Source organism: Leptopilina boulardi, unplaced genomic scaffold, assembly GCF_019393585.1.
Source record: "Leptopilina boulardi isolate dan_hultmark-lab unplaced genomic scaffold, ZJU_Lbou_2.1 LbouV2_325, whole genome shotgun sequence".
NCBI classification, from domain to species: Eukaryota; Metazoa; Arthropoda; class Insecta; order Hymenoptera; family Figitidae; genus Leptopilina; species Leptopilina boulardi.
The window spans coordinates 6,151,340-6,177,843 of NW_026137891.1; the positions used below are offsets into that span (position 1 = coordinate 6,151,340).

A 26,504-nucleotide genomic window follows, 5' to 3' on the forward strand; every position below is an offset into this window, starting at 1 on the left:
GGTATTTCTGTATTTTATTTACAAAATTAATCGAATTTATAATATATTGGATGATGGAATAATCGTTAATAGTAAATATATTCATCGTAAATGTAAGTGCAATTTTTTCTCACTCTGGAAGCATCGGTGCTATTTTCTCTATTATTTTACTTTGCTCGCGATCAAAAATATTTTGCCTACTTGTGACGTCACACACATAATGTACATATATATATATATATATATATATATATATATATATTTATTTCAAAAAATTATTAAATTTTCGAATAAAATTATTTAAAATAGACCTTTTCATGCTGATCATTCTGTCCTCTTCCAACTCATGCGTCATTATATGCGCTAGATAAGGACAGAACGATCAGCATGAGAAGGTCTATTCTGTAAATATTAGGTTTCTTTTTGACAAATTTTAATTCCAATTGTTTGAAGAAAAGTTAAATAATAAATAAATAATCTTAATTAATAATAATAATAAAAATTTCACAACATAACCTATAATTTGAGTTTCTAAAGTCCCTTTCTTCAGATCGCGTCACATATTCAAAAAAAAAAACAAAACTCAAAAATGTGTCTATCAATAAATATTATTATATTTAAAAAATATTTGTAAACCAATTAAAAGTATTTTATCTATTTATTTATATAAAATAGTGTTTGTTTAACTAGAAAAAACAATTTCTATAGTATTATTTTCTTCTTGCAGTTAACGTTTTATTTGGAAATCGTCAGTTTCATCGTCAATCATCGTTCTGATTTGAAGTTACCGTTTTTGCGTTTTGGAAGAATCAATTGCATTGTCACTTACCGGTATTCTTGGATATCCTGCATTTCACTTGTCATTTTCTGCTTTCGTGTGAGGTAAGAATTTTTAATAAAAAATATTGAGATTTTGATTGGATTTTCCTAATATTATATTCCCCGCGATATTGCGGGTACAAATGTAAAGGGATTACACAATCGATATTATTCTTATTTTCGATTATTACATATTGCCATTTTAATTTTTTTAATATTTAAATATTCAAAAACATTAAATTTATTAATTTATTGAATATTATTATATTATTATTAATTTATTCTTATAAAATAGAATTTGTTTAACTGAAAAAAATTATTTCCATAATTTTATTTTCTTTTTCCAAATTTAATATCAATTTTGTGGAAAAAAATAATAAAAAAAAAGTCGTCCATGGGTAAACAGAATTATTTAAAAAAATTATTTTTTGCATTTATTCTTATAAAATAGAGTATGTTTAACTAAAAAATATTATTACCACAATTTTTTTTTCTTTTTTCAAATTTTTAACCAATTATTTTCGAAAAAAAAAGAAACTTAAAAATGTGTCTATCAATAAATATTATTATATTTAAAAAAAATTTGTAAACCTATTAAAAGTATTTTATCTATTTATTTTTATAAAATAGTGTTCGTTTAACTAGAAAAAACAATTTCTATAGTATTATTTTCTTCTTGCAGTTAACGTTTTATTTGGAAATCCTCTGTTTCATCGTCAATCATCGTTCTGATTTGAAGTTACCGTTTTTGCGTTTTGGAAGAATCAATTGCATTGTCACTTACCGGTATTCTTGGATATCCTGCATTTCACTTGTCATTTTCTGCTTTCGTGTGAGGTAAGAATTTTTAAAAAAAATATTGAGATTTTGATTGGATTTTCCTAATATTATATTCCCCGCGATATTGCGGGTATAAATGTAAAGGGATTACACAATCGATATTATTCTTATTTTCAATTATTACATATTGCCATTTTAATTTTTTTTTAATATTTAAATATTAAGAAAGATTAATTTTATTAATTTATTAAATATTATGTTATTATTATTAATTTATTCTTATAAAATAGAATTTGTTTAACTGGAAAAAATTATTTCCATAATTTTATTTTCTTTTTCCAAATTTAAAATCAATTTTGTGGAAAAAAATAAAAAAAAAAAGTCGTCCATGGGTAAACAGAATTATTTTTAAAAATTATTTTTTGCATTTATTCTTATAAAATAGAGAATGTTTAACTAAAAAATATTATTACAACAATTTTATTTTCTTTTTTCAAATTTTTAACCAATTATTTTCGAAAAAAAAAAGAAACTTAAAAATGTGTCTATCAATAAATATTATTATATTTAAAAAAAATTTGTAAACCAATTAAAAGTATTTTATCTATTTATTTTTATAAAATAGTGTTTGTTTAACTAGAAAAAACAATTTCTATAGTATTATTTTCTTCTTGCAGTTAACGTTTTATTTGGAAATCGTCAGTTTCATCGTCAATCATCGTTCTGATTTGAAGTTACCGTTTTTGCGTTTTGGAAGAATCAATTGCATTGTCACTTACCGGTATTCTTGGATATCCTGCATTTCACTTGTCATTTTCTGCTTTCGTGTGAGGTAAGAATTTTTAAAAAAAATATTGAGATTTTGATTGGATTTTCCTAATATTATATTCCCCGCGATATTGCGGGTATAAATGTAAAGGGATTACACAATCGATATTATTCTTATTTTCGATTATTACATATTGCCATTTTAATTTTTTATATTTAAATATTCAAAAACATTAAATTTATTAATTTATTAAATATTATGTTATTATTATTAATTTATTCTTATAAAATAGAATTTGTTTAACTGGAAAAAATTATTTCCATAATTTTATTTTCTTTTTCCAAATTTAAAATCAATTTTGTGGAAAAAAATAAAAAAAAAAAGTCGTCCATGGGTAAACAGAATTATTTAAAAAAATTATTTTTTGCATTTATTCTTATAAAATAGAGTATGTTTAACTAAAAAATTTTATTACTACAATTTTTTTTTCTTTTTTCAAATTTTTAACTAATTATTTTCGAAAAAAAAAAACTTAAAAATGTGTCTATCAATAAATATTATTCTATTTAAAAAAAATTTGTAAACCTATTAAAAGTATTTTATCTATTTATTTTTATAAAATAGTGTTTGTTTAACTAGAAAAAACAATTTCTATAGTATTATTTTCTTCTTACAGTTAACGTTTTATTTGGAAATCCTCAGTTTCATCGTTCTGATTTGAAATAATCAGTTGCATTGTCAGTTACCATTTTTGCGTTTTGAAAGAATCAATTGCAACGTCACTTACCGGTATTCTTGGATATTCTGCATTTCACTTGTCATTTTCTGCTTTCGTGTGAGGTAAGAATTTTTAATAAAAAATATTGAGATTTTGATTGGATTTTCCTAAAATTATATACCCCGCGATATGTCGGGTATAAATGTAAAGGGATTACACAATCGATATTATTCTTATTTTCGATTATTACATATTGCCATTTTAATTTTTTATATTTAAATATTCAAAAACATTAAATTTATTAATTTATTAAATATTATGTTATTATTATTAATTTATTCTTATAAAATAGAATTTCTTTAACTGGAAAAAATTATTTCCATAATTTTATTTTCTTTTTCCAAATTTCAAGTCAATTTTGTGGAAAAAAATAAAAAAAAAAAATCGTCCATGGGTAAACAGAATTATTTTTAAAAATTATTTTTTGCATTTATTCTTATAAAATTGAGTATGTTTAACTAAAAAATATTATTACCACAATTTTATTTTCTTTTTTCAAATTTTTAACAAATTATTTTCAAAAAAAAAAAATTAAAAATGTGTCTATCAATATATATTATTATATTTAAAAAAAATTTGTAAACCTATTAAAAGTATTTTATCTATTTATTTTTATAAAATAGTGTTTGTTTAACTAGAAAAAACAATTTCTATAGTTTTATTTTCACCTTGCAGTTATAGTGTTGATTGGAAATCCTCTGTTTCATCGTCAATCATCGTTCTGATTTGAAATAATCAGTAGCATTGTCAGTTTCCGTTTTTGCATTTTGAAAGAATCAATTGCATCGTCACTTACCGGTATTCTTGGATATCCTGCATTTCACTTGTCATTTTCTGCTTTCGTGTGAGGTAAGAATTTTTAATAAAAAATATTGGGATTTTGATTGGATTTTCCTAATATTATATTCCCCGCGATATTGCGGGTATAAATGTAAAGGGATTACACAATCGATATTATTCTTATTTTCAATTATAACATATTGCCATTTTAATTTTTTTAATATTTAAATATTCAAAAAGATTAAATTTATTAATTTATTGAATATTATTATATTATTATTAATTTATTCTTATAAAATAGAATTTGTTTAACTGGAAAAAAATTATTTCCATAATTTTATTTTCTTTTTCCAAATTTCAAATCAATTTTGTGTAAAAAAATTAAAAAAAAAAATCGTCCATGGGTAAACAGAATTATTTTAAAAAATTATTTTTTGCATTTATTCTTATAAAATTGAGTATGTTTAACTAAAAAATATTATTACCACAATTTTATTTTCTTTTTTAAAATTTTTAACAAATTATTTTCAAAAAAAAAAAAATTAAAAATGTGTCTATCAATAAATATTATTCTATTTAAAAAAAATTTGTAAACCTATTAAAAGTATTTTATCTATTTATTTTTATAAAATAGTGTTTGTTTAACTAGAAAAAACAATTTCTATAGTATTATTTTCTTCTTACAGTTAACGTTTTATTTGGAAATCCTCAGTTTCATCGTTCTGATTTGAAATAATCAGTTGCATTGTCAGTTACCATTTTTGCGTTTTGAAAGAATCAATTGCAACGTCACTTACCGGTATTCTTGGATATTCTGCATTTCACTTGTCATTTTCTGCTTTCGTGTGAGGTAAGAATTTTTAATAAAAAATATTGAGATTTTGATTGGATTTTCCTAATGTTATATTCCCCGCGATATTGCGGGTATAAATGTAAAGGGATTACACAATCGATATTATTCTTATTTTCGATTATTACATATTGCCATTTTAATTTTTTATATTTAAATATTCAAAAACATTAAATTTATTAATTTATTAAATATTATGTTATTATTATTAATTTATTCTTATAAAATAGAATTTGTTTAACTGGAAAAAATTATTTCCATAATTTTATTTTCTTTTTCCAAATTTAAAATCAATTTTGTGGAAAAAAATAAAAAAAAAAAGTCGTCCATGGGTAAACAGAATTATTTTTAAAAATTATTTTTTGCATTTATTCTTATAAAATTGAGTATGTTTAACTAAAAAATATTATTACCACAATTTTATTTTCTTTTTTAAAATTTTTAACAAATTATTTTCAAAAAAAAAAAATTAAAAATGTGTCTATCAATAAATATTATTATATTTAAAAAAAATTTGTAAACCTATTAAAAGTATTTTATCTATTTATTTTTATAAAATAGTGTTTGTTTAACTAGAAAAAACAATTTCTATAGTTTTATTTTCACCTTGCAGTTATAGTGTTGATTGGAAATCCTCTGTTTCATCGTCAATCATCGTTCTGATTTGAAATAATCAGTAGCATTGTCAGTTTCCGTTTTTGCATTTTGAAAGAATCAATTGCATCGTCACTTACCGGTATTCTTGGATATTCTGCATTTCACTTGTCATTTTCTGCTTTCGTGTGAGGTAAGAATTTTTAATAAAAAATATTGAGATTTTGATTGGATTTTCCTAAAATTATATACCCCGCGATATGTCGGGTATAAATGTAAAGGGATTACACAATCGATATTATTCTTATTTTCGATTATTACATATTGCCATTTTAATTTTTTTAATATTTAAATATTCAAAAACATTAAATTTATTAATTTATTGAATATTATTATATTATTATTAATTTATTCTTATAAAATAGAATTTCTTTAACTGGAAAAAATTATTTCCATAATTTTATTTTCTTTTTCCAAATTTCAAGTCAATTTTGTGGAAAAAAATAAAAAAAAAAAATCGTCCATGGGTAAACAGAATTATTTTTAAAAATTATTTTTTGCATTTATTCTTATAAAATTGAGTATGTTTAACTAAAAAATATTATTACCACAATTTTATTTTCTTTTTTCAAATTTTTAACAAATTATTTTCAAAAAAAAAAAATTAAAAATGTGTCTATCAATAAATATTATTATATTTAAAAAAAATTTGTAAACCTATTAAAAGTATTTTATCTATTTATTTTTATAAAATAGTGTTTGTTTAACTAGAAAAAACAATTTCTATAGTTTTATTTTCACCTTGCAGTTATAGTGTTGATTGGAAATCCTCTGTTTCATCGTCAATCATCGTTCTGATTTGAAATAATCAGTAGCATTGTCAGTTTCCGTTTTTGCATTTTGAAAGAATCAATTGCATCGTCACTTACCGGTATTCTTGGATATCCTGCATTTCACTTGTCATTTTCTGCTTTCGTGTGAGGTAAGAATTTTTAATAAAAAATATTGGGATTTTGATTGGATTTTCCTAATATTATATTCCCCGCGATATTGCGGGTATAAATGTAAAGGGATTACACAATCGATATTATTCTTATTTTCAATTATAACATATTGCCATTTTAATTTTTTTAATATTTAAATATTCAAAAAGATTAAATTTATTAATTTATTGAATATTATTATATTATTATTAATTTATTCTTATAAAATAGAATTTGTTTAACTGGAAAAAAATTATTTCCATAATTTTATTTTCTTTTTCCAAATTTCAAATCAATTTTGTGTAAAAAAATTAAAAAAAAAAATCGTCCATGGGTAAACAGAATTATTTTAAAAAATTATTTTTTGCATTTATTCTTATAAAATTGAGTATGTTTAACTAAAAAATATTATTACCACAATTTTATTTTCTTTTTTAAAATTTTTAACAAATTATTTTCAAAAAAAAAAAAATTAAAAATGTGTCTATCAATAAATATTATTCTATTTAAAAAAAATTTGTAAACCTATTAAAAGTATTTTATCTATTTATTTTTATAAAATAGTGTTTGTTTAACTAGAAAAAACAATTTCTATAGTATTATTTTCTTCTTACAGTTAACGTTTTATTTGGAAATCCTCAGTTTCATCGTTCTGATTTGAAATAATCAGTTGCATTGTCAGTTACCATTTTTGCGTTTTGAAAGAATCAATTGCAACGTCACTTACCGGTATTCTTGGATATTCTGCATTTCACTTGTCATTTTCTGCTTTCGTGTGAGGTAAGAATTTTTAATAAAAAATATTGAGATTTTAATTGGATTTTCCTAATATTATATTCCCCGCGATATTGCGGGTATAAATGTAAAGGGATTACACAATCGATATTATTCTTATTTTCAATTATAACATATTGCCATTTTCATTTTTTTAATATTTAAATATTCAAAAAGATTAAATTTATTAATTTATTGAATATTATTATATTATTATTAATTTATTCTTATAAAATAGAATTTGTTTAACTGGAAAAAATTATTTCCATAATTTTATTTTCTTTTTCCAAATTTCAAATCAATTTTGTGGAAAAAAATAAAAAAAAAAATCGTCCATGGGTAAACAGAATTTTTTTTAAAAATTATTTTTTGCAATTATTCTTATAAAATTGAGTATGTTTAACTAAAAAATATTATTACCACAATTTTATTTTCTTTTTCCAAATTTTTAACAAATTATTTTCAAAAAAAAAAAATTAAAAATGTGTCTATCAATAAATATTATTATATTTAAAAAAAATTTGTAAACCTATTAAAAGTATTTTATCTATTTATTTTTATAAAATAGAGTTTGTTTAACTAGAAAAAACAATTTCTATAGTATTATTTTCTTCTTGCAGTTAACGTTTTATTTGGAAATCCTCAGTTTCATCGTTCTGATTTGAAATAATCAGTTGCATTGTCAGATACCGTTTTTGCGTTTTGAAAGAATCAATTGCATCGTCACTTACCGGTATTCTTGGATATTCTGCATTTCACTTGTCATTTTCTGCTTTCGTGTGAGGTAAGAATTTTTAATAAAAAATATTGAGATTTTGATTGGATTTTCCTAATATTATATTCCCCGCGATATTGCGGGTATAAATGTAAAGGGATTACACAATCGATATTATTCTTATTTTCAATTATAACATATTGCCATTTTAATTTTTTTAATATTTAAATATTCAAAAAGATTAAATTTATTAATTTATTGAATATTATTATATTATTATTAATTTATTCTTATAAAATAGAATTTCTTTAACTGGAAAAAAATTATTTCCATAATTTTATTTTCTTTTTCCAAATTTCAAATCAATTTTGTGGAAAAAAATAAAAAAAAAAAATCGTCCATGGGTAAACAGAATTATTTTTAAAAATTATTTTTTGCATTTATTCTTATAAAATTGAGTATGTTTAACTAAAAAATATTATTACCACAATTTTATTTTCTTTTTCCAAATTTTTAACCAATTATTTTCAAAAAAAAGAAACTTAAAAATGTGTCTATCAATAAATATTATTCTATTTAAAAAATATTTGTAAACCTATTAAAAGTATTTTATCTATTTATTTTTATAAAATAGTGTTTGTTTAACTAGAAAAAACAATTTCTATAGTTTTATTTTCTCCTTGCAGTCAACCGTTTTGATTTGGAAATCCTCTGTTTCATCGTCAATCATCGTTCTGATTTGAAATAATCAGTTGCATTGTCAGTTACCGTTTTTGCGTTTTGAAAGAATCAATTGCATCGTCACTTACCGGTATTCTTGGATATCCTGCATTTCACTTGTCATTTTCTGCTTTCGTGTGAGGTAAGAATTTTTAATAAAAAATATTGAGATTTTGATTGGATTTTCCTAATATTATATTCCCCGCGATATTGCGGGTATAAATGTAAAGGGATTACACAATCGATATTATTCTTATTTTCAATTATAACATATTGCCATTTTAATTTTTTTAATATTTAAATATTCAAAAAGATTAAATTTATTAATTTATTGAATATTATTATATTATTATTAATTTATTCTTATAAAATAGAATTTATTTAACTGGAAAAAATTATTTCCATAATTTTATTTTCTTTTTCCAAATTTCAAGTCAATTTTGTGGAAAAAAATAAAAAAAAAAATCGTCCATGGGTAAACAGAATTATTTTTAAAAATTATTTTTTGCATTTATTCTTATAAAATTGAGTATGTTTAACTAAAAAATATTATTACCACAATTTTATTTTCTTTTTTCAAATTTTTAACCAATTTAATATGTAATACAATCTGAAGAAAGGGACATTAGAAGCAAATGAATTGTAGGTTGTGTTTACGACAGTTTTACTTGAACTAAAAGTTTATTTTTGATTTTGTAAGACTGATATCAGATTTATTGAATATTTTGAATGTAAAGAAGATATATTAATATTATTTTGCATTACAAGTTGAACTTCTTTGTGTATTTTCACTTTAAAATTTCACAACATAACCTATAATTTTATCTTTTAAAGTCCCTTTCTTCAGATCACGTCACATATTAAAAAAAAACTCAAAAATGTGTCTATCAGTAAATATTATTATATTTAAAAAATATTTGTAAACCTATTAAAAGTATTTTATCTATTTATTCTTATAAAATAGTGTTTGTTTAACTAGAAAAAACAATTTCTATAGTTTTATTTTCACCTTGCAGTTATAGTGTTGATTGGAAATCCTCAGTTTCATCGTCAATCATCGTTCTGATTTGAAGTAATCAGTTGCATTGTCAGTCACCGTTTTTGCGTTTTGAAAGAATCAATTGCATCGTCACTTACCGGTGTTCTTGGATATCCTGCATTTCACTTGTTATTTTCGGCATTAGTGTGAGGTAAGAATTTTTAATAAAATATTGAGATTTTGCATGGATTTCACTAAAATTATTTACCCCGAGATATCTCGGATCTAACCGCAGATGGGATAACACAATCGATATTGTTCACATTTTTACTTGAGAGGCTGATAGTAAAAGTGGGTTATAATTTGAATGGGAGTAATAATGGGTTAAAAGCTTTGCGAGCAAAAACGGGTTAAGATATTTTGATTAATTTATCTATTTAGAAGAGATATTGATGACTATTCTTTGGGACGCATGAATATTCCCTTCATTAGATTTGGCGGATCTTTTTTGGTGTCAAATTAAAAATTATCGAATTTACATTTAGTAGAATTTAAAAAAAAAGATTTTATAATGAGCCCAATTTTAATATAAAAAAATTACTATTTAACAAATTTCTGATTTTGTAGAATTTCTATTTAACTGGACTGTGATAGAGCAGATTTTCTAATATATCCAATTTTCAAGTAATACAATTTCCATATGACAAAATTTATATCTCGAAAAATGTTTATTAAAAAAATTTTTTATGTATTAGAATTGTTCTTTTGTCGAAGTTCTATTTATCCAAATATTCACTTAAAAGTGTTTTAATAAACAGAATTTCCAATTAAAAGAATTTCTATATAAAAAAATTCTCATTTAACAAAAGTTTTATTCAAAAAATTTCTATAGAATCTAATTTTTATTTGATAATGTAGTCATTTGACAGAAATTCTTCTAAGCTAAATTTTTAAGACAATTCTATTAACCCTATAAAAAGAAACTGAATTTTCTCACCCTCTAAAGGGTAACTGGGGTGTCCATACACCCTTCAAACTTATGTAAAAAGGTTTCTATTTGACATAAAACTAATTATATATAGTGATTTATATTGGTTTTTAGTAAGGAAAACAATAGTTTTACTGATTTTTTGATAAAATAAAAAAAAAAAAAACTTGAAAAAAAGAAAAAAAAATGAAAAATTTGTCAAATTTGTCTTTTTTTAAAAAAATGTTTTAGTTTTTCGAAAATTTGACTATTTAAAAATAATCTATCAGATTTTGAAAGGTGAAAAAATATTGTTTTTTGCATTAATTAAAAAAATATAATTTCTTGAACAACTAAAGTGCAAAAAAATAGAAGAAAATTGACCAATTGAAAAAATGACAAAAATTAATTATTAAATAGATTTTATCAATTAATATTTATTAAAATAGGTGTTATAAATAAAAAAGTTCACAAATTGAATATGCATATAATATATGTGAATATATTATTATCAATTATAATTCTCAATTGAAATTTCATATCAAGTTATAAATAAAAAATGTTTTTTCTAACAATATATATGTTTTGTTTAAAAATGTATTTTTGCAACACTAACCTCTAAAGTTAAATTAAATTTTACATAAAATTTAAATTCACTTATTTTGTGAATTTTGTAACGTTAGGGGGTAACAATAGTTTTTAATTTGACACTACAAAAATTCCGTCAAGTCTAATGATGGGAACATTTTCTTTTAAAATTATTATTTAAATAAATATTTTAAACCTGAAATTACTATAAAAACCCATTTTTGCTCGCAATTTTTTTATATCACACTTTTGTTCGCACTCAAATTTTACTCCACTTTTGCTATCTGACCCTCACTTATTACTTATTGCCATTTTAATTTTTTTTATATTTAAATATTAAGAAATATTAAAATTATTAATTTATTAAATATTATATTATTATTTTTTTACTCAGGTCTTGTTGTGTTACGAGTCTATCAACTTGGATCATTATTGGAGTTTTAATTGAATTTGTTGTCAACAATGCTTTTGCTGAATGTTGTAAGGAAACTTTGCTTTGCTGCATTGGACAAGATTCTGCGTGTGTCGTGCAAAAAACATTATCGAATGTCATTATAGAAACTTTTTTTGATAAACCGTGTTATTGTACATGTATATAGTTTTAAGATAGATTTTAGTTAATTGTTTAACATTTATTATTGTAATGAGTGATAAGAAAAAAGAAACAAACAAATCTCCTCCATCACGTGCAGATATTGAAAATGCACAACGTCGCGTTGAACAAATAAATGCGATTAATAGACGCAATGTTTCGCGACAATTTGTTCCATTGTTGCCAAGGCGTAGTGATAATAATTCGGGCAGTAATCATAATTCAAATAGTGTTGATAGTAATCGTATTCGTACAGTGTACAGTAGATTTACTCCCTTATTTCCGCGTCGTTGTCAACAATCTGACAATGGTCAGAATTGTAATGTGAATCGAGTACGTCGACAGTTGTTTCCTCCGCGTGATGAAGAACATTTAAATCAAGAACAAAGTGCATCTACAAGTGTTAATTTTGTTTACCGTCAAGATCAATCTCAAGAAATAATACCCACGAATCATCAACAGTTGTTTCCTCTTCAACAAGACGCACATTTAAATCAAGAGCCAAATGCATTGCCAAGTTTCAATTTTGTTTACCGTCAAGATCAATCTCTTCAAGAAGACATCTCCGCTGATCATCGACAACCTGAGCAACCTTTTCTTAACGACGAAAATACTGTAATGTCAATTAATGACAATTCTCAGCCTTTTATATCAAACATCAACAATGACGATAGAACTTTGTCGTGGCAAAAAAATTTAAATCTTTTAAATATTGAATCAAGTGAATCTGGCGATTTGGGTGAAGAAAATGAATTTCAACGCTGTCCAATTCCAAGGAAGCGATTTAAATTAAATTTAGGCAGTGATAAAAGATGCGAAAAAACAACAAACGAAGCTGAAAATGAAAAAAACACGCCAACAGAGAAATTTAAATTACCAAAATCGTTATCGACACAAAAAAATTATGCCAACGAACCACAACCGTCAACAAGTAAACAAGCTGATGTACAAGATGCAGTTTCATTTATATCAATGGTCACAAAGAAGTCAATGAAGAAAACTACTGATAAAATACAGAATACCCGTAAAAAGACTCCCAAAAAACAATCATTGAAAAACAAAAAAGAAACACCTCAAAAAGTCGATAAATCATCAACAACAGCAGTAGACGACAACGACGATGATGATGATGATGATGATGATGAAGATTTAAAACTTCAAACAAAATTTACGATAAAGACTGGTTTTTCTGATTCTTTTTGTTGCTGTCCAGAACTTCGGGATTTGGTAATTAATCAAGTGAAAGTGCTATCGAGAATGACTATATTGGTTACAATTTTTATAAACTTTGCACTTCGTCATCCCACAAATGATTATTTACGTAAAATCTGGTCCGAACAAGGTCCCGATTATAATTCAATATTTCCGTTGTTTAAAGAAAATTCTACAGAACCAAGAACTGATGCAAAAAAAGAAATGCATAATAAATTGAAAAATGAATTTATTCCTCAGTTTAGTGAGTTCATGGGTGGCAAATTTGAATTATTTAATTGCACAAATCTCTCTTCTCAAATACAGGAAATGGCAATTCAATTAAATGTCAATTACTTGACAAATCTTCATTATCATGCCAGGAGTCGACTTGCTACGTTCTTCAAACATGAATTATTTAAAAAAAACAAATCTACAATGAAATTGAATAAAAAGGAAACTACAGAACGCCAACAGGAGCGAACAAGAGTTTACCGTGAAAAAAAATTAATTCGTAGATTACGTAACAAGAAAAAAAGGGAGAAGTGGGCAAAAAAAAAGAAAAAAATAAAACAACTGTATCGAGAAGAAAGAAGAGCAAGACGTGCTGAATTAGAAAGGTTACATCCCTATGAGCCGCATGTGGAAAAATTAATTTTTAGAAACGTTAAAAAATTAAAACAAAATCGCGATATAATACAAAGACAAATTGTTTATGATTTACCTCCAAAAGGCAAAAATAGAGGTAAAAAATATCGAGAACGTTTAACATTAAAAAAAAACAACAAAAACTGGGAAAAACCATCACGTAAGAACAAATCATCGAAGCCATCGACAAAAAAAAGTAAAATTATTAATTCTAAAGAGGCCACAAAAAAAGTGCAGGACAATGAAGAGGAGGAAGAATTGAATCATAGGAAAATCATTAAAACAAAACTTGACAATCTTCTCAAATACAATGAATGTGATAATGAAACTCTGAAGGCCTTGAATTTGGAAAATTTGGATTTTCGAGATCTTAAAAGAAGAAAGGAATGTCACAAATTTTTTATATTTTTTCATCGTTTACAAGATTATTTTGCACGTGAAGGAATCAAAAGTTTTATTCTTGTACCAATCATGAGTCCTGGTCTAAAGTACATTACGTACACGAATACGGCGTTAAAACTGTTGGAAACTGAATTGAAAAAAGTAGCACCAGATTATACATGTACTAAAAAAGCACCGGAAAAGTTTACCGTCAATGAAATTACAGCACAAGAACTCATGCACAAAGACATTATTTCGCCATTAAAAGAAAAATCAAAGTTGCTGCATGCTGAAAAAATTGGTTTGGAAAGAAATTTTCAATATTTGGAAAAAGCAAATAATCCAAAAAATTCAGAAGAATTGTCAAACATAAAAAATCAAATAAAAGAAATTACAAAAAAATTGACTCCAATCAAAAAGGAAATACAATTGGAGAACAAACGACATCAAGACATTAAAAATCAACGACGTCCGGAGAAAATTAATGAAAATGATGAAAGATGGAACAACATGTTTGACATATCTAAAATACAAGTCAACAAAGAGAAATTGAAATTTTCCAAAACAATAATGACGGATGGTGTGGCTGTGTCTGTAATTTATAATCTTGTTAAACCAAAAAATATAACAAATTTTTCTCCTTTACAGCAACAAGAATCGCGAGATTTAACAAAATATGAAGTGTTCAAGGGTCTTGACCCAGGTTTGAAATTTGGATTTGCTGGAGTAGAAAGAAAAATGAATGATAATTTCGATATTAAATGTATAGATAAACATATAAAAATTTCTACAAAATCTTACAGATGGCAAACTCAGGAGAATAAGAGACAAAGCATTCTTTATAATGAGACAAAAAATTATAAAAAATATTATCACGATTTGCAAGTAAGTGAAAAATATCGTGACAAAGTAAATCACAAAGATCCTCAACAAATTTTAATATCAACAGAATATTTATTGACAGCGCTAAAACGAAACCAACCTTATTTTGAAAAACGAAAAATAGCGGCTTTGAAATGGGACAAGTACATGTCAGTACAACGTGAAACAGATCTCTTAGCAAATTACATGGTTGGCGATGTAAAGAGGAAACAACTGTTGGTGATTGGATCACCTGAAATATCACCATGGATGCGTGGCCACGTGCGGATGCCGTTAAGAAAAGTTGTGAGGAGATTAATCGAAAAGCAATCTAAATATCCAAATTTACGAATTGTTTTTATCGATGAACATCGAACCACAAAACTTTGCAGCACTTGCAACGAAAACATGGACATTTTCAGAAACAGAACAGCTTATTGTGCATCATGTAAAATCTCATGGAATCGTGATGTAAACGCGGGTAGAAACATTTTAAATTTGGGACTTGTGAAATTGGGAATAATAAATAAAGAACAATTGCCAAATTGGAGTGATTTTCGAGCGTTAAAAAATATCCAAGATTGGAATAAGTAGGGGGAGATTTGTCTTTCCAATAGTCTTCTCACTAGATGAGGGGTAAAGGGGTTAGTTTAATACTGCCTCTTTTTTACATGTCCGTAAGGACGTAGGGAAAAGCGAGGCAAAGCCGCTAATGTAACTCTATTTTTGATTTCATTATATTTTCGCGCGGTTATTTAAATTGTTTTTCAATTTGAATAGATGGTAAAGTAGATATTTTAATGAAACAGTGGAGAATCGAATTCAAAATGTTAGGTTAAAAATACAATGATTATTTTTTTTTAAATAACTAAAATTCTTTTAAAAATGTACTAAATACTTATGTTTCAAAGATATTCGGCCATTTACTGCAAGTTCGTACAGTTTTAACGGCTACAATTTTCTTCCTTTTAAAAATATAAGCAAAAACGTCGCTGCCTCGCCATAAGGGGCAAAGCCGTTTTTTTGCATCTTCTTGAAAATAATTAAATTAAATAATCATGCTTATAATAAATTAAAGAATTATTATTAAAATTTGTTGTTAATTAGTTTGAAATTAATTAGAAAAAAAAATCACGTAAATTGATGGTGTAATAACGAAAATATTTACAAATAAACGTTACATTAGCGTCTTTGCCCCGCTCTCCCCCTAGTTGTTGAGTATTAAAATATAAATCTGTGATTATTTTTTAAGCCTTTTTTTAAAAAAGTATATTGATCAAGTGTAAATCATCTTTCTTAATTAAATTCGCAAAATAAAAATAGACCAAGTAGAAATAAAATATACTTATTTTTTTAATAATTAAAATGAACTTTAAATTACTTACATTTATTTAAAATCGGAAAATTTGAAATAATTGTAAATTCCTTTTGTTCAAACTCAAACACCTACGCAACACTTAACAATAATAACTAAACTGTATAAAAATATTAGTTTTCTTGTGTATCATACTTAACGAGTTTTAAATGTTTTAAAAATAATATTATGCATATTTTTTTGGAAGCATAGAATTGAAATCAGATAAATGAAGAAAATACTTAAGTCAACATTTTGGCAAACTTTTGGCAATATCGCTAACACTTTTGATCCTTTTTTGATTGATGCATTATTCTAAATAGTTACACAAGTGGAATTGAATTTTGATAAGAATTTTAAAGAAGTGCATCTTAGGGCGAATTATATTTTAAGATTAAACACCATTGACAGAAATTGTTCATAATGAATTGTAATCACTCCATCTTGATCAGTATCATATTGTCTAAATGCAGAAGTCAGCGTCTAAAAAATAATTATTTAAATTATTTAAATTTAAGAAAAAAAAAACTTTAAATGCAAATTAATAATCTTACATAAAGAACCACGCAACATTGAATAAAATCATCAAAATATATTGTTCCCCTGCCAGCACGATCGTATTTTCGTATTAACATATTTATAATATCATCATTTAATCGATAGCCAAAGCTCGTCAAGGCAGTTTTCAGTTCTTGTCTATCAATATTTCCACTTCCGTCATTATCGAACGATCGAAAACAATTTTGCCAATCGGTCACATATTTCCAAAGTGCTCCAAATTCTTCAAAATTGACAGTTCCACTTTGTCGTTTATCGAACATACCTGAAGAATCAGCATCATTTGGTTTGTCATCAGTTGATTTTTCAGTGGATTTATCATATTGAAACATACCTGTGTAAACAAAACCAAGTACGAACAAAACCATTTTAACCCCTCAATTATATGTATACATATTTTGAAGAAATTCTAGCTAAGATGATTAAGTAAGAATCCATTTTCCACTTGAATTACTATTTGAAATTTTCATTGAAATGAATCAAAAACCAAATTTAAACAATTGAAATGTATGGTAAAATGTATCAATTATTATAAATTGTGTCCATAGAAAAATTGCAGTGTGTAATTAAAAAAAAAATTAATAAAAACTATTTCATACGTGCAAACTAAAATAGAAACTAATTTAGAATCAACATTACCCAATAAACATCTTTGAGCCTTTCTTTAAAAACCCGTTTAACAAATTTTTGTTTCCTCATATGAAAGTCTTCTTTAATTTGGAAAATAGAAATGTAATTATTTTAAGGAGTTAAAAGATTCTGATGAGATCATTTCAAAAATGAAACTTGGTAAAGTTTTTTTACACAGAGTAAGAATATAGAAAGCGCCAAAGAAAACTTAATCATAAAAAAACATAATTTTGGGAATATTTTACTGAAAAATAAATATAAATACAATTGAAAAAATAGGGCTCAAAGTGTTAAATAAAGCGAGAAATAAATGCAAGCAGTGGTCTTCATGCGATTAAGTTTTCTTCATAAAGAATAGAAATTATTACTGATATGTTTTACCAATCATTAAACGAACTGTTTCAGGATTAAAAGCTGTCCACGTTCCATTTGAAAGAGCTTGTTGAAGTTCATCAGCAGTAATTGCTCCTGAATGATCTTTATCGACTCTGTAAATTAAAATTAAATTATCATTATTTTTATTTCAATTTTTTTGGATTATCTCATTATCATTAAGATAGATTGAAATTTATTTTCTTTTTTCAAGTACAATATTATAAAATAAGAATTAAGGATACAATCTGGTTAATCTGATAAGAAATTTTCAAACAAAATTGACGTTTCCTTATTATTACGAGAATGATAAATGTAACGAGATGATGAAATATACATAAAATTTCAAAATATGGGATCCGGTATTTTGTCATATGAATTACACTTCATAAAAACGGTTGTGAAACCATTTAATTAGTTGATGATGAGTCATTACAGTTATGTATTTTTGCGAATTATATTAGAAATACCTTTGAAAAACATCCCATAAAAAATCTCGATTTGGCATTTGTGTACCGTAAGACATTTTTTTGTTTTTAATAACAATAAACACAATATGAATATATAAACAATCAGTCGCTGACAATTAATAACAATTGATCAGTTTTATTTTTGTAGTTCAATTAATTTTAATTATATATTTTATGACGTTAAAAGTGCGTACTATATTCACTGACAGTTCTACTGATTTGATGCATATGACATCTGATAATATGACTCGGTATGTCACGATTGGTTATGATGACAACGGAAGTGACGTAAATAGATCATTTAACAATGTAGGGTACATTTACAACAAATCATATAAACAAAATGAATGTACAAATTTGATTGGCCGGTGTAATAAATAATAACCAATCAGATTAATATACACAACGATTAATATATTTCACTTATTTTTTTCATCATCAAAATATTCAATTCATATTGTAATCAATTAATTTAATATTTATTGAATAAGAAATAAAAAGTAATTAACAATTATCTAACATTCTTTATTAAAATTTCTCAATCGAAACAAATATTACCGCCCAAAAAACTTGTCCAGAAAGTTTAGTCGGTAATTAATTTTCAAGAAAAACGGAAGATGTCGCTGTGGAGCACATTAATGAAAATTTTTATTTTGTTTAAAACCGGTATTGCATTACCGGAAATGTGCTAAACTTAAATAAAATCATATAATTTATAAACAAATATATACGCATCACAATGCAAATGTTTTTCTTTAAAACAATGTAAAATTACATATGCATAAATCTTCAGCAAGTGTCGATAGTTTGAAATGGCGGTTAGTATATATATATTAAAGTTGAGTTTGTCAATGCCGTGTGTGAATCAGTTCGATTTTATATAGAATAATTTTTTATAAATGTTTTTAAAATAAAGTACCATAAATTAAAAGCCTATGTCTAAAATAATATCTAATGTAGATAAATTTAACATAAAAACAAATCAACAATTAAATAATTTGTTCAACATGTTTTAGTAATGGGCTGAACTTGTGAGACGTGACATGCCGCAGGATGGCCGGGCTTCAGAATGTAAGTTTTTTACAAATATTTTCTTCATGATTTATATTTAGATACATTTATAAAGTGTCATAAATTTTATTACTTCTGATGAACATAAATTTTTATGTCATAATTACTTAAAAATTGACTTTTTTTGATTATTTGTAAAAACCATGAGGTCGATTGCATCAGTGGTAGCCATTTTGTTTTCAAGCCATGCTCCCATATTTGTTTATATTTACATAACACGTAGATTTATAACATAGTATTTTATACTTTAGTATTTAATGCCGGCAAATATATTGATTTATTAAATATGTACGTTAATGTATCAACATTAAAATAGAACTTTTTTTTAATTAAGTTTTTGAGTTGAAAAAAATTTTTAAAAGTAATTCTTTATTTGTTGAATTGTTTTGTTTTTTAAAATTATAACAATGGTTTTGATATATTTAAATAAAAGTTGCAGCATTTTTTAAATATATAAAAATTTATGTAACGGACACAATTTTTATTTTAAAATACTAAATTTAAGTTTTTATAGAAATTTTTTAATTGGGAAAATTTAACCTCATTAGTCTAATGTTCGTGGTTTTTTTTTGACTCAGTGTTTTAGAAAGGTTTTACAATTTATTATGTTATTTGAATATTTTCCTTGTCAAGGCAATATACTTAGATAAGATATCATTCCTGAAATGTATAATTTCAAAATAATTGTTCCAGTTTTAAAAACTTTGAAACAACTCTTATTTTCAAACTATTATAATAAAAAGTTAATCAGTAATAAGTGCCGAATATTTTAGTTAATAGCAAACTGTGAGGGAGCACAAATGTATAATTTTTGTCATATATAGTATATTCATACTGTCCTCTCCAATTAACGTTCATTTACTATTGCGTCATCGATGAACGAGTAATACGATTCTTCCTGATTTTATGACTGCATTTTTTTCGTTAAATCCTTTTCGAATGACCAATAATTTATTTTTTCAATTAAAATATAAATTTCTCTTTAGTAAATGACTTATTAGAATTTTTATTTTATTTTCATGAATCCAAAAATGAATCTTTTCTTTATTTGCGAAAAATTTATTTTTTCGGTAATATTTTTTTTCCTTGTAATTTACGAATTTTTTCCTTGTAGGTAAAAAGTGTTTTGAAAATTTTTTAAACTTGGAAATTTCTCTTTTTATAGAACTGCTGTCAACTATAAAGATTTCACCTTCTGTTCACTATTTTTATATTTAAATTTGAAGTATCACAGATACACGTTTTTATTGCATCACACATATATGATGTGGGCTTCTATTCATATTAGTTGATTTCTCAATTAATTATCAATTCGGCCATCTGAAAAATTGATAAACAAGTAAATAGGTAAATAACACATAATTAGGACACAGCAGATAAAGTCAAAGAAGAGTCGTGCAAACTAACACGTAGCTTAGTTTCTGATCTGTTTCCACGCATGCTCCTATGCAGAAAAACCCTTTGGTGCCGACCAGTGTTCATAAAATTTTGCAACGCGAAACCGGAGCTTCTCAGTTTTCATTAATTCTCCTTTTTTGCAAGTGTCGACAACAAAAAAAAAATGTGCTTGAGGCATTTAAGATGTCATGTAAGCGAATTCAAAAGGAACTTATATTATATGCTGATTTTATAAATTTTTTTTCACAAGTTAAATTGTTGGAAGTCAAAAGTTATTTATAAAATTTAATTTTAATCAAACCATTTTTTTGAATAATAATTTTAAAACAATTTTCATTATACTATTTCACAATAAGTCTAGTAAAAATAGTTTGATGATAATATTATTGTTATCAATTTCAAAGTCTTCCACCGCTATAACTTATAAATTTGTTTTTGCACGTCTACATAGATGATACTGTTTTTAACAAACCTGTCGTTTAAAATTATCTCGCTTTAGACATAAATCTAACATGTTTATTGTTATCTGAATCACAATCACGTGAATGTGACTTATATATCTGATTTTAAAATCAAAAAATTTTAATTTACGCAAATAATTGTCTTTGTAAATCCATTTTCTAAATCATCTCACCAGATGTGACTATTTTAATTCCTTTTTTTACGTATACCAATTAATTTTCATTTTAATGATTTTATTAGATAATTTTTTTTATAGAAATGCAAATAAAAAAAAAACATTTTGATAAATGTGTTTGTCTATTAAAATTCTTTTATAGGTAATTTTTATCTCCGATAGTAAAACTTATGATTCAAGTAGCATTTTATTGAATAGAAAAAAAAAACTTGATTCGCAAATTGAATGAAAAACAACTCTTAAAAAATATACAAAAGGAGAAGTCATGAGCGCGTATATAAGTAAAGTGTCTTTAAATGCGAACTGTAAATAAGTGTAGTAGAGAAAAATCAAGGCAATCGAGGTTGCAAAGTGCAGTTAACTACTTCAATGTAAAAAAAAAATATTGTTTTTCACTTTTAAAAAACATAGACGCATTGCGCACATTAACTAAAGAAACATTGCGGAGGGTCATAACATTATTACAATCGTTGCCAATATTTTACAGCTCATGAAATTTGGTCCTTTTGAACATTGAACATAAGCCAAAAGTCATTTGGACAAAAACTAAATTTTCTTCATAAAATAAAAAATTCATTTAATTAAAAAAAATCATTTAAATAACAAAAAAATAAATTTAAAAAAAATTTACTTATTCAAAAAATTCAAGAAAATTAAGAAAGTTGAAAATATAGAAAATTACCAGAAAAAAAATGGAAAATCAGAAATTTTTCATATTAAATTCATTTATAAATATTTCTTGATCATGCTACTTTTTTGTATGATTTATTTTTAGGTGATCTTGATACTATAAATTAGATAACAAGTCTCGTTTTTTTATTCCTCAGAGTAAAGATATTGTCAATATTATTTTCTAATTTTTTTTAAAGTACAAAGAAAATACTTGTTTATTTCTTGAATTGAAAATGTAAATTCTTCAACTAATTGAAGGATACAAAAAAGTATTTTTTATCAAAAAATTAAAATTAAATTATTTTATAGTTATTTAGCAGAATATCGATATTTTTCAAATTAAAAAAAAAAGAAACAAGTGTTAAATTCTCACCTTGCATAGCTCGTAAAGTCGCACTTAGAAAATTGATTAACCTATAGGTCGGAAACCCCGCATAGACAATGTACTATTACATCATGACCTTCAACCTAATTACTCAATAGTTGTTACGTCGTAACAATTGGTGTAACATTTTAAACAATAATTGATAAATATTTAATTTAATAAGAGTTTAAATAAATTCAAGTATTATTTTTATATTCAGCATATTATATTTATTATACTATAGAAATTGTGTTTTTAAGATATGGTCAAATTCATATCTTTGTTAGAAAGTATAGGTAATGAAAGCAAAATCTTGGAAAAAATAATATTTCACAAAGTAACAAAATATGTATAGATAAATATTTATTACTAAAAGAACTAAATAAAGCTATAAAACTCGGTACGGTATGTACGCCTTACAGAGGATTAGGACTCAATTTTTATTGCTCGGACCCAACCTTGGGTCTTGTCGGATTAACTAAGCAATTAAGGCAAAATGTGTCGATGAGTTTTTCCATGTCATTTTAGCCTTTTCCAAACTTTTTCCAACGTTGCCAAATTTTGAATTTTTAACAGCGTTGCCATAATTTGTAAAACTTCGTTTTGAAAAGAAAAACTTGTATCAGAATCAAGCTAGCGCTCGTTCAGACTAGACGTGCTGCTACCCAAAAATTTGTACTCCTCCCAAACTAATATTGTGTAAATAAATATATACGTATTGATTGTTCTCCTTATATCAACAATAATGTGTTTTATTTCAATGTACCCAATAAAATTCTAAGCGAAATTGGCCTTGATAATTTAAAAAATACATTTAAATGATATTAAAAAACTTTTATAGAATAACATTTTAAGTGTTGGTTTTTATAACGAACATTTTTTGGTCCTTCGAGCCGGATTACTTTCAAACTCCGGTGCTAAAATTCAGTGTTGTTTCCCAATTGTGACTACCTAATAAACTATCAGGAACTGAGTGCCGAACTATTGTGACGATTTAATTCACGTGTGATATCAATTGTCCAAGGGATAATTTAAGTGACAAGTGGTAGTTAACAGCAGAAACTTTGCACACATATCGGGAGGAGACAAAGAATATCAAGGATTCTCAACAGATTACGATTTTAATCAAAAGAAGTATATTTTCAACATCTTCTCCATTCAAAGGGGTGAGCTGTATGACGTCAACGACACATCTTCCAATTTCAAAGAAGAACGATTCCAAGTAAGTCATTGAGTTATCCTCTCTGTCCTCTTTTGACTAATCCTCCAAGTTTCAATATTCTATTTTTATTTCAAGGGTGAAGTTGCTTATAAGATAATTTCAGTTAATTTTAATTTTCTAATTGAAAATGTCTACCGATAATGACAAAACGATTACCGGAGAAGAAAGAGTTCCTTTAATTAGAGTACGTGGAAAAATAAAAGGCAAATTAACCTCATCGGAAAAAATATTAGCTTCAATTAATGATAACACAGATTTCGATACTCTTGGTTTAGAGGATAGGTTAGAAAAACATTTAAAACTGTGGGATGATTTTACAGATGTACAAAACCGTATTGAAAATATAGTTTCAGATGAAACTGAATTAGAAGATCTAGATTTGGAGCAAGAACAATTCGAAAATCGATTTCATAGCATTACCGGGTTATTTAAAAAATATATTAAAAAATCAAATCCACTAACTTATACTCATTCCGTTACATCGGACGCGATTCCCACGTTAAGTACCGGTCAAGGTAACGTTTTAAATTCAAATAATGTAACAGAAATGAATGCAGTAAATTACACCGCGAGATTCGAACTTCCAAAGCTTCAAGCTCCAACCTTTCACGGTAATTTAGACACATGGTTATCCTTCCACGATTCCTTTCGATCCATGTGCCATGATAATCCATGCATTTCTGATATTCAAAAATTCCATTATCTCAAAGCATGTTTAAAAGATGAAGCAGCAGAAGTAATCGCCTCTCTGGAAATTACCAATAACAATTATCAAATCGCGTGGGAACTTCTAAACTCGCGATATGATAACAGGAAATATATCACGGAGAGCCATGTGCAAGCCTTACTCGATCTTCCATGTATATCGAAAGAATTTAGCGTCAGGACTCTTTTAGATAATGTTCAAAAAAGAATCAGGGCTTTACAAGCACTTAATCAACCTATTCAACATTGGGACGTTTTCCTGATTTTAATAATTCGTCAAAAATTTACCAGTAATTTGCGAGAAAAATGGGAAGAATCGGTAGGAAGTACAGAGCTTCCTACGTATAAAAAATTAGTTTCATTTCTAGAACGCCGCGCTCTAATCGAAGATGCACAAGGATCTCAAAAAGTAAAAGAAAATTTTAAACCACACGGCAAATCGCAAAATTACCACTCGCGAAATAAAAACTCCTCAACGTGTCTAACTACTACCACAGACAACGCGCAAAATAAAAATTCAAATCCTTGTCCTGCGTGTAAGGAATCTCATCTTTTAGAAAATTGCGAGAAATTTAAACAACTGATCCCTCAAGATCGCTACGATCTTGTCAAAAAAGCATCGATTTGCCATAATTGTTTCAAATCTAATCATAGGACAGTAGATTGTAAAAAATATCGGTGCAAAAAATGTCATCGACGCCATCACATCCTTCTTCATTTTGAATCCAATCAGTCGTCAGAAATAGATTCTACCGCAAAAGACTTAACGTGTCAAGTCGTTAACATGCTTGTTAATCGCAAAAGTACACCTCAAAATCAAATAATTCTAGGGACGGCAATTGTAGATATTTTAGATAGCAACGGTCGTTATCGCACCTGTCGCGCGTTTCTGGACTCTTGCTCGCAATGCAATTCAATCACTGAGAAATTTGCTAATTCTCTCGGGTTACGCAAAAAAGAAGTTAATATGAATTTAAAAGGAATCGAAAATTTACACTCTAAAATAAAATATGTTACTGCCACGGAAATTAAATCAAGATACGAGGGGCTCAAACTTAATTTGTCCTTCTTTATATTCAAAGACATTTCAGATTGTCAACCTGCCTTACCAATTGATAAAGCATCGTTACAGATACCTGAAAATATTTTTCTGGCGGATCCTGATTTTAATCACCCCGGAGAAATAGATATTCTAATAGGTGCTGAACACTTTTATAATTTATTACGGGCAGGTCAAATTAAGGTTCGTGGACAGACGGCTTTGTTTCAAGAAACTGACCTAGGTTGGATTTTTGCTGGGCGTTACGTTCACCCACAAAATTCTAAATTACATTTCAATGAAAATTCTTCTATTTCTTGCAATTTAATAAAATTCCACAATCTTCCTATTTTATGGGAGCTGGATAATGAAAATGATTCAAAACATTATTCAGCTGAGGAATTAGCCGCAGAAAAACATTATTCAAAACACGTTTGTCGCGAAGATTCAGGTAAATACTTGGTCAAGTTACCATTTAATGAAAAAAAAGACTTACTCGGAAACTCAAAAAATACGGCCTATCAACGATTTTATTCTCTGGAAAAACGGTTTCTAAAAGATCCAGACTTAAAGACAAGATACGTAGAGTGTTTAAATACATATTTTCAAGAAGGTCACATTTCACGGCTTTCCGATATAGATTCACTGCGTCCAGGTTACTTTCTACCTCATCAAGCGGTCGTAAAATCAGATAGTTTGACAACAAAGACCAGGGTCGTGTTCGATGGTTCAGCAAAGACATCGTCAGGTATATCATTAAATGACACCCTTTTAGTGGGTCCTACTATTCAAGAAGACTTATTTTCCATTGTAGTTCGGTTCCGATCTTTTATGGTGGCTTTCACTGCCGATATAAAACAAATGTACCGTCAAGTACGTGTAGATCCCGACGACATTGTATTCCAAAAAATCCTATGGAGAGAAAACCCTAACGATCCGATTAAAACATATGCTTTAAACACGGTGACTTTTGGGACCTCTTGTGCGCCATTTTTAGCTATAAGAACCTTGCATCAATTGGCTGATGACGAAGGAAAATCTTTTCCAATGGCAGCTAAAGTCATAAAAGAAGACGTTTATGTCGATGATTTTATGAGCGGTTCACGGACTCTTCACGAAGCACGACAGCTCCGAGACGATTTAATTACAATTCTTCGTCGTGGGGGGTTTGTGTTAAGAAAATGGTCGTCAAATTGTCCAGAACTCTGTAGCGAAATTTCGTCCGAGTCCTCCGATGAATTTTTATCTCTGGATCCATCGGAAA

The 26,504-nt window shown here is 26.1% G+C and overlaps 3 protein-coding genes across 10 annotated transcripts in view; 2 read left to right on the plus strand and 1 right to left on the minus strand.

Moving 5' to 3' along the window:
- LOC127284636 (uncharacterized) overlaps positions 1–16,319 on the plus strand; it is a 188,819-nt gene extending 172,500 nt beyond the window's left edge. Inside the window, exons 2-12 of one of the 5 annotated variants that reach the window (XM_051310177.1) lie at positions 707–861; positions 1,481–1,635; positions 2,256–2,410; positions 3,024–3,187; positions 3,801–3,974; positions 4,592–4,755; positions 5,369–5,542; positions 6,158–6,331; positions 6,949–7,112; positions 9,558–9,731; positions 11,470–16,319. In XM_051310177.1, the coding sequence (XP_051166134.1) occupies positions 11,719–15,342 (3,624 nt within the window). In that variant the 5' untranslated portion in view covers positions 707–861; positions 1,481–1,635; positions 2,256–2,410; ... (6 more) ...; positions 9,558–9,731; positions 11,470–11,718 and the 3' untranslated portion in view covers positions 15,343–16,319. Of the gene's footprint in view, positions 1–706; positions 862–1,480; positions 1,636–2,255; positions 2,411–3,023; positions 3,188–3,800; positions 3,975–4,591; positions 4,756–5,368; positions 5,543–6,157; positions 6,332–6,948; positions 7,113–7,820; positions 7,891–8,604; positions 8,684–9,557; positions 9,732–11,469 lie in introns of those variants that run through there. The other 4 variants (XM_051310179.1, XM_051310180.1, XM_051310182.1 and 1 more) reach the window with 4 other exon arrangements.
- Positions 16,084–18,400, minus strand: LOC127284646 (programmed cell death protein 6). Of its 2 annotated transcripts, none has more exons than XM_051310192.1 (4): positions 18,133–18,400; positions 17,672–17,778; positions 16,657–16,994; positions 16,084–16,585 (listed from the first exon to the last, which is right to left on the minus strand). In XM_051310192.1, the coding sequence occupies exons 1-4, from the start codon at positions 18,186–18,188 to the stop codon at positions 16,484–16,486; spliced, it is 603 nt and encodes a 200-aa protein (XP_051166149.1). In that variant the 5' UTR covers positions 18,189–18,400; the 3' UTR covers positions 16,084–16,483. The 2 variants fall into 2 exon arrangements, with proteins under 2 accessions (XP_051166149.1, XP_051166150.1); XM_051310193.1 differs by having other exon boundaries at positions 16,657–16,925; positions 18,133–18,398.
- Positions 18,401–18,756: 356 nt separating this feature from the next.
- Positions 18,757–26,504, plus strand: part of LOC127284648 (MAP kinase-interacting serine/threonine-protein kinase 1-like) — a gene marked incomplete at its 3' end in the record, with an annotated part of 29,582 nt that continues 21,834 nt past the window's right edge. The window contains 2 exon segments of one of the 3 annotated variants that reach the window (XM_051310195.1): positions 18,757–18,950; positions 19,149–19,203. In XM_051310195.1, coding sequence (XP_051166152.1) covers positions 19,186–19,203 — 18 coding nt within the window. 3 annotated transcript variants of the gene reach the window in all.

What these genes read in the sequence shown, in the direction of transcription:
- LOC127284646 (XM_051310192.1), bottom strand. Translation starts at nt 18,188, where the DNA reads ATGTCTTACGGTACACAAATGCCAAATCGAGATTTTTTATGGGATGTT. An exon ending in TTATGGGATGTTTTTCAAAG is followed by an intron (nt 17,779 to 18,132) that starts GTATTTCTAATA and finishes TTTAATTTACAG; the next exon opens with AGTCGATAAAGATCATTCAG. An exon ending in AATGTTGCGTGGTTCTTTAT is followed by an intron (nt 16,586 to 16,656) that starts GTAAGATTATTA and finishes ATTATTTTTTAG; the next exon opens with ACGCTGACTTCTGCATTTAG.